Raw genomic sequence first — 8,219 nt, 5'->3', positions numbered from 1 at the left:
TACGGTGATGCCTCCCCACTGCGCCGCCACGAACTCCCCCCCGACCTCCAACACTCGGAGGGGAGGGGAGCCCGCGGCGTCGCCGCGCACGATCGCGACGAGGCCCCCCCCGCCGACGGCCCAACTGGGGCTGTCCGCGGGGGGCCTGAAGGGCTCCGCCGCGATCCCCAACGCGTAACCGCGCTCCGCCAGGCTCTGGAGGAAAAGATCCTGAGCCCGGCGGGCGCGGTTAAGGTTGGCCTGGAGGACCAGGCCCGCCATTACTCCACGTCCATGGCGGGCTCCTCCAGGCCCCTCGCACCATCGTCGTCCTCCTCCGCCTTCTTCTTCCCCATGGAGCGGGTCACCCGTCGGGGCTTCGGCTCCTCCTCCCGCGGAGGAGCCGGCCCTCCCTTGTCCCCATCAGCAGGCGTCGGCTCCAGCGCCGCGCCCGCCGACGGGGCCGCCTGTCTGGGAGCCGGAGAGGTGACCCTTTGCGGGCGAGGAGCGGCCTCCGTCGGCCGCGCCCCTCCCTGGGCCGCCGTCTCCGACCCCCTTTGCACCCCACTTTTCCCTCCCTTGGAGGGCGGAGCACAGGCCGCGCTACCCAGCCTGTGGTCCGCCCTCCTGCCGAGACCCGTGCACAGAGGGCACTTCGGGTCAGCGGCGCATCCGCGCGCCCGATGACCCGCCGCGCCACACCTGTAGCACAGGTCTCGGCGGTCCTCGCGACTGGGGCACGTCGCTTGCACGTGCCCCTTCGCCAGGCACCTATAACACATCAAGGGCCTGGGCTCCAGCACAGTTATCGGTGCCCAGGCCCAGCCCACTCTGATCCTGCCCAGGTCGGCGACCTTTCCGCCGGCCTGCGCAGGAAGCCTGATCCAAGAGGTCCCCAGACCGTCCGGGGACCTCTGGATCGGCCCACTCGATGTCCGGGGGTCGCAGCCTCCCGCGGCTGCGACCGCCCGAGACACCGACTCCTCCGTAGCCGCGTCGTCCAGTCGCCGGACGCGCAACTCCGCCTTCTTGAGGGGTCGGGTGACCCTTACACCCGACCCCTCAAAAACCTTCTCTAAGCGGGAGGCCAGCTCGTCCGCCTTGGTGGCGGACTCCGGCCCGGGATCTCGTAATGAGGGCCCCCGTCAGGGCCCTCCTCACTCGCGGCGCGGCGATCCCCAGGGCGTCGATGTCCACGCCCTTCTGCGCCTTCTCCACGGCCCCCTTGTAGTCGCCGTCGGCTGCCGTGATGACGACGGCCGCCGTCTTGGGCGACTTAGGGGGCTTCGGCCCCTTCGCGCCGGGTCGACCGCCGGGCGGGGAGGGTTTGCCCGTCACGGGTTTGCCCCCCCCGCTGGCCCCCCTACCTGGGGCGGGTTTGCCCGGCACGGGTTTGCCCTTACCCGCGGGGGCCGGTGGCTGGGCGGTTGGCCTCGCGGCCCTCCTGCCCACCACCTTCGACCACGGCTGCTCCTCCTCGCTGGCTGGAACCCGGCTGGCCGGGCCGGCCACCGCCGAACTGGGCCGCTGCTCTGCCGGAGGGGGGTTAAGGGCGGGCGGGGCTCCGCTCGCCCCACCACCCCCCTTCTTGCCCTTCTTCTTCTTCTTCGCCGTCCCGCCGTTGCCTGGTTCCTCCGGTCCTGCTTGGGGAGACGGCTCAGCTCCCTCTCTCGCGCCGCGCCTAACCAGGGGCGCCACCGCCTCCGCGACGATCCGCGAGACCATGGTCCCCATGGAGGCCATAATTCTGGCCTCCATGGCGACCAGGGGGTCCTCCCTTTCGGCGGGAGGACCTCCCCCCTTCTGCGGGGTGGTCTCGGTCCGGAGTCCTGCCTCCGACGTCGCCGGGCTCCTCGGCGGAGTCTCCAGCCTCCGCCCCCTGACGCGCAGGACGGGGGAGTCAGCCACCCGCTGGCTCTCCCCCCCGTCCCCCGCGGTCGCTCGTCCCATGAGGGAGATGGTGTCCCTCAGTTCGCGCACCTGCGACTTGAGGGACTCCACCTCCCCCCTCAGGGCGGCGTTCTCCGTGCTGAGAGAAGGGGCTCCGGCGCCCCTCCTCTCAGCAGTGACGGTGAGTGCCGCCCTGATGCCCGCCGCGGCCTCCTTCAGGGCCCTGACATAGGGGCCCTGAAGGTGGCCCGAGTTCTTCGCGACCTTCACGACGGTTTCGAGGTGCTCCATCACCCGAGCGGTGATGTCGGGTGACGGGCACTCCCGAAAGCGCTCCACCTGGACTTCCCAGGATTCGCGCTCCCTCTTGTCGGCTGGCGAGGGAATGGAGGCGAGGACTTCCTTCTCCCGCTCCCACTCCCTCGACAGCCGCTCCTCCTCCCTGGCGGCGCGCTTGGCCTCCGCCAGGCCGACGTACTCCCCGGTGGTAGGGGGCCTCCCGCGCTTGCGCTTCCTCCCCGTCTCGCTCGCCGACGCGTCGGTGTCGACGTCCCCCGGAAGGGACGCCACGTCGCACGTCGTCGAGGCAGCCGAGTCCCGGGAACTATCCCGGCTGACCCGACCAGCCCGACTGCCCGATCGAGCGCTCGATCCCCCCCTCCTCGCCATTTGGCGGGTCCGCGGTCGTCGCGTGCCCCCGCGGCTACCGTCGGCCGCGGAGGAGGAGGCCGCCGCCGGGTCCAAAATGGCCCTCAGCGAGACCCCCTCCTCAACGTCCGACACCACCACCACCTCTCGAGGCGACTCCCACGCCTCCTCGTCCACGCCCTCCGGCGCCTCCGCGCCCGTCTTCCCCCCCGTTTTCCCCGAAAATGAAGAAGCATTATCCATATTGCAGTACTAAATTCTTCGGGTTCGGCCATCATGGCGTCCCCACCGCAGTGGGGAACCTTCCCCCGGTAAATTTTCCCTAATGAAGTGTGGGACAGCCGAGAGGCGGTTTTCGGGTGGCCAACCCTAGTCCCACCGAAAGCCGAAAGAGGGTGGGGTTACCGGTGAAGCCGGCCCCCGACACAAAATTTTGGGGCTTTACGTCCGGCGACGCCGCGCAGGCCCCGATCCGAACGGGGTCCTACACGGCCCCGGCCCGGACGGCTCCAGTGCACTCACCACCGCCTGACAGCCACGCGGTTACGGGGAGACACTGGCCGAGTGCTCCCCCGCTCCCCCGCCCGGCACCGACGCTTCAACCCCCGCATTGGCTCCGATCCTCCGCCCGCCGCCGACGGCGCCCCACCACAGGGCGCCCCCGCCGGGCCGATCGCCAGGGGCAAGCCCCCGGCGGTCGAACCAGCGGGCTCCCACGTTCCGCATTCGCCCCGCGACGTCGGGCGCACTGCCCGACGCCCCGGGGAGAAGAGGCCTGGTACCTGGCCGGCAACGAGCGGCACGGTCGGGGGGCCTACTACTCCCCCCTTGGCTAGTCTGCGGGGAATATCCACAGCGGGCCGACCGGGGCCCATTCATTCATACACTCATACCGTGACTCGGGTGCCCCCGGGAACGTCAATTCCCGTACCTGCTACACCGTAGCAGGCCCCTGAGGGGAACCTAACCTTTTTTTTTTTTTTTTTTTTTTTTTTTTCGGAGGAGGAACCCGTCATGGGCCCCCTCGCTCCCCTTGGGCGGGGTGCGAGGGGAGTGTGAGACTCATACTCACTAAACCTACCTCCGTCTGCCAACCCTGGCTGTATGGGGCGCGAGATCGGCCAAACGGCACTTCGTTCGCGCCCCACGATGCCCGGTATACGTCCCTAGCGCCGGTGCGCTGCCCTTTCGGGCCCTAATCCCCACCCGCGGAGTGTGGCAGACCACCACTCCGCGGGGACCTCCCCTCTCTGTCGAGGGAGGTTTTAGGGCGACGGCCGACGCTCCCAAGTCGGCCCTCGCCCACCCGTCCCCGATACTCCCCGTTGGGGGTCAAGGAGTCCTCGGACCCCTCGACGATGACGGCCCGGGCAGATGCCCCGACGACCAGTCACCCGAGTGCCCGGGCAAATGCCCCGCCGACACTCTGCCCCCAACGGGGGTCACGCGCCTGCAGCCCCGACTCCACCCGAGTCGGGGCCCTTCCCCGCGACTCCGGAGGGAGGTCTCCGCGACCTCCCTCCCGAGTCTCCACCCCCCTGCTCCTCGCACTCCCGCCCCGGACGCGACGAGGGGGCCGCCGGCGCCATTAAGGCGCCCCGCGGCCCCCCCGCCGTCATCCGTGGCCGGGACCCCTCCGGCCGACTCCCGGTCGGCGCTCGCGCTCGGCCTCCTCCTTCCGCAGCATCACCTGCTCGCAGAAGGAGGAGACCGCCCTCCAGTTCCTCTCGCTCCCGACCATCTTCCTCATGACGGTCGGCAGCGAGAGGTCCTCCCCTACCACGTCTTTAAGGACACGGCGTTCCTCACCCCATGCCGCGCACTCGGCTAGGGTGTGGTCCGCCGTGTCCCTCTCCGCCCCGCAATGGTGGCAGTGCGGTCCGCGCTCCTTCCCGATACGACACAGGAACTCCCCGAAGCATCCGTGTCCGGAGAGAACCTGTGTCGTCCTGTAGGTCAACGTCCCCCATCCTCTGTCCACCCACTCGCAGAGGATGGGCTGGACGGCCCCGGCGACCCTCCGACCCGATTCACCCGGGTCGGTGAGTCGCCGCTGCCACTTCAGCAGCACCGCCCTCCTCCCCTGCTTTCTCAGGGCCCCCTTTGCCCTGGCCGTCAGCACCACACCCCTCTCCCGCAGGTCCCGCCGGCGGAGGTACGCGTTAGCGTGTCCCTCCGCCAGCAGCTCCACGGGGGGGGTGCCCGCCAGGGCCAGCGCCGCTCGGTGAGAGACGGTGCGGTACGCCCTCACGACCCTCCCGGCCAGCCGCCTCTCGGCCGCCCTCACCACCTGGAGGGCCCGCCGGGAGGCCGCGAGGTCCTCCGCCCACACCGGCGCCCCGTACAGGGCGATCGACCGCACCGCTCCCACCAGCAAGCGGCGCACTCGCGTCTCCGGGCCCCCGAGGTTCGGGAGGAGGCGACTCAGCGCGTTGGTCGCCTTAAGAGAGTCATAGTTACTCCCGCCGTTTACCCGCGCTTGCTTGAATTTCTTCACGTTGACATTCAGAGCACTGGGCAGAAATCACATTGCGTCAACACCCGCGAGGGCCATCGCAATGCTTTGTTTTAATTAGACAGTCGGATTCCCCTAGTCCGTGCCAGTTCTGAGCTCAGCGTTGAATGGCGGCCGAAGAGGACGACCACGACGGCTCGCGCCGCCACGGAAGCCTCGCAGCAAGGAAGATCCGCGGGAGGCCAAGGCACGGGACCGAGCTCGGATCCCGGCAACGGCGCGAGAACGCCGACCGTTCACCTCGCCCAGGCCCGGCACGTCAGCCAGACCCGCTTCCCGACCAAGCCCGACACGCCCCGCTCCTCAGAGCCAATCCTTATTCCGAAGTTACGGATCCAATTTGCCGACTTCCCTTACCTACATTAATCTATCGACTAGAGGCTCTTTACCTTGGAGACCTGCTGCGGATATGGGTACGAACCGGCGCGACGCCTCCACGTGGCCCTCTCCTGGATTTTCAAGGTCCGAGGGGAAGATCCGGACACCGCCGCAACTGCGGTGCTCTTCGCGTTCCAAACCCTATCTCCCTGCTAGAGGTTTCCAGGGAACTCGAACGCTTATACAGAAAAGAAAACTCTTCCCGGATCTCCCGACGGCGTCTCCAGGTCATTTTGGGTTACCCCGACGAACACTCTTACGAGGGCCCGAATTGTATGCGGTTCCGCTGCCGGGTTCCGGAATAGGAACCGGACTCCCTTTCGCCCGACGGGCGTGTGCCTCGTTCCGCGCACAACACCGTCGGCTGCGCGGCTCGCGCTCGCGCGTGTGTCCGCGAGTCGTCGTCTCTCTGACTGAGAGTTCACGCACCCCGCTCGCGCTCGCGCTCGCGCGCGCAGCCACCACAAGTGTCGCCGCGCACTGCCGCCGGCCCCGCTCTGCTTGCTGCTGCTGGCTGCTGCTCTCCGTAGAGAGACACAGACACAGATAGGGGCGGGGAGTGAACAGCACTCGGGTATATCACGCCGTCATCGACATGCGATTTCTCATAGGGCTTAGGATCGACTGACTCGTGTGCAACGGCTGTTCACACGAAACCCTTCTCCACGTCAGTCCTCCAGGGCCTCGCTGGAGTATTTGCTACTACCACCAAGATCTGCACCGACGGCGGCTCCAGGCAGGCTCACGCCCAGACCCTTCTGCGCACACCGCCGCGACCCTCCTACTCGTCAGGGCCTCGTGACGACCGCGGCCCCCGCGAGGGGGGTGCGGCCGCCCCACTTGCCGCTGACGGCAGAGTATAGGCTCGACGCTTCAGCGCCATCCATTTTCAGGGCTAGTTGCTTCGGCAGGTGAGTTGTTACACACTCCTTAGCGGATTCCGACTTCCATGGCCACCGTCCTGCTGTCTTAAGCAACCAACGCCTTTCATGGTGTCCCATGAGCGTCGAGTTGGGCGCCTTAACTCTGCGTTTGGTTCATCCCACAGCGCCAGTTCTGCTTACCAAAAATGGCCCACTTGGCACTCTGATCCGAGATGCTCGTGGCTTCATAATTCAAGAAAGCCAGAGATCTCACCCATTTAAAGTTTGAGAATAGGTTGAGGTCGTTTCGGCCCCAAGGCCTCTAATCATTCGCTTTACCAGATGAGACTCGCGCGCGTTCCGTTGCGGAACGGCCGAGTGCCAGCTATCCTGAGGGAAACTTCGGAGGGAACCAGCTACTAGATAGTTCGATTAGTCTTTCGCCCCTATACCCAGTTCCGACGATCGATTTGCACGTCAGAATCGCTACGGACCTCCATCAGGGTTTCCCCTGACTTCGTCCTGACCAGGCATAGTTCACCATCTTTCGGGTCCCAACGTGTACGCTCTGGGTGCGCCTCTCCTCGCGATGAGGGCGAGACGCCCCGGGAGTGCGGAGCCGCATCGCGACGCGGCCCATCCTCCCTCGGTCGGCGGCCAGGGCCGACCTTCACTTTCATTGCGCCTTTAGGTATCGCTAGTCCCAATGACTCGCGTACATGTTAGACTCCTTGGTCCGTGTTTCAAGACGGGTCCTAAGAGTACCCAAAGCAGTAGCGTCGCCGACCGGTAGACTCGCGGCGCGGGGCCGCGAGGGCAAGGCCTGTCGAAGGTTACACCGTACAGCTAACAGCGGACCAGGACCGGGGACGGCGCTGGGTCCGTACCTCCGGGTGCCGTGGCGCTCGCTTGCGACGGGCTCGACGCGCGCGTGGCGCGGCCTGGTACCGTTTCGCATACCGCCGGGCAGCCGGCCGGGCGACCGGGGGTTTGCCGCGTGCCGTTTTACCGGCGACGCGTCAGTCTTACCACCCGGGCCGTAGACCGACACCCAGCGGGTCGCGACGTCCTACTAGGGGAGAAGTGCACGACGACGGACGCCGGACATCGGCGCACGGTAGCGTGCCCGCGCTAGGGCCGAGGTTATCGGCACCGCGGGACATCGCCCACCGACGCGAAGCCAGCGCCGCTGACGATGAATCTCCCCGTTCGATCTTTTGGGTTTCTTAGGTTTACCCCTGAACGGTTTCACGTACTCTTGAACTCTCTCTTCAAAGTTCTTTTCAACTTTCCCTCACGGTACTTGTTCGCTATCGGTCTCGTGGTCGTATTTAGCCTTAGATGGAGTTTACCACCCACTTAGAGCTGCACTCTCAAGCAACCCGACTCTAAGGAGAGATCCTCCCGCGGCGCGCCTCGGTCGCTACGGGCCTGGCACCCTCTGCGGGTAAGTGGCCCCATTCAAGATGGACTTGGACGCGAAGCGACGCCACGGGATAAGCGGACCCTCCCGAACACCACATTTCCCTGCGGCGGAACCGCGGGATTCGGTGCTGGGCTCTTTCCTGTTCGCTCGCCGCTACTAAGGAAATCCTGGTTAGTTTCTTTTCCTCCGCTTAGTAATATGCTTAAATTCAGCGGGTAATCTCGCCTGCTCTGAGGTCGTCAGAGTTAATTCGAATTCGACGTGCGCGGGCGCGGGCACGCGCGCGTTCAGCGACGCGGCACGCGCGCACCGGCACTCGATATATACGAGTGCAACACCGTGTGTCGCACGGGACGCAGCACTACGAGAAACGGATTCCAACACGATTTCGAGTATTCGAGTATTCGACTTTGGCGTGTCGGCGGCGCTTCTGGCGGGCGAGAGTGGGCGACGATCCCAAACCGCCGCGCGCCTCGCGCGCGAGCAACGCGACCGTCTTCGACGTGCCGGGTCCTCTGCT

At 66.6% G+C, this 8,219-nt stretch overlaps 2 protein-coding genes across 2 annotated transcripts; one reads left to right on the top strand and one right to left on the bottom strand.

Moving 5' to 3' along the window:
• Positions 1-260: 260 nt before the first annotated feature.
• LOC113563511 (actin cytoskeleton-regulatory complex protein PAN1-like) lies at positions 261-2,760 on the bottom strand. The gene is made up of 2 exons (XM_026975174.1): positions 1,141-2,760; positions 261-1,091 (listed from the first exon to the last, which is right to left on the bottom strand). The coding sequence occupies exons 1-2, from the start codon at positions 2,758-2,760 to the stop codon at positions 261-263; spliced, it is 2,451 nt and encodes an 816-aa protein (XP_026830975.1).
• Positions 2,761-4,939: 2,179 nt separating this feature from the next.
• LOC113563512 lies at positions 4,940-5,746 on the top strand. The gene has a single exon (XM_026975175.1). It carries the CDS (start codon positions 5,140-5,142, stop codon positions 5,713-5,715), a length of 576 nt encoding a protein of 191 aa, XP_026830976.1. The 5' UTR covers positions 4,940-5,139; the 3' UTR covers positions 5,716-5,746.
• Positions 5,747-8,219: the final 2,473 nt, after the last annotated feature.

This window comes from Ooceraea biroi, unplaced genomic scaffold, assembly GCF_003672135.1.
Source record: "Ooceraea biroi isolate clonal line C1 unplaced genomic scaffold, Obir_v5.4 UnassembledTig42, whole genome shotgun sequence".
Lineage (NCBI taxonomy): Eukaryota > Metazoa > Arthropoda > Insecta > Hymenoptera > Formicidae > Ooceraea > Ooceraea biroi.
The sequence above is the reverse complement of the archived record's forward strand: the minus strand, read 5'-3'. Positions and strand labels throughout refer to the sequence as shown.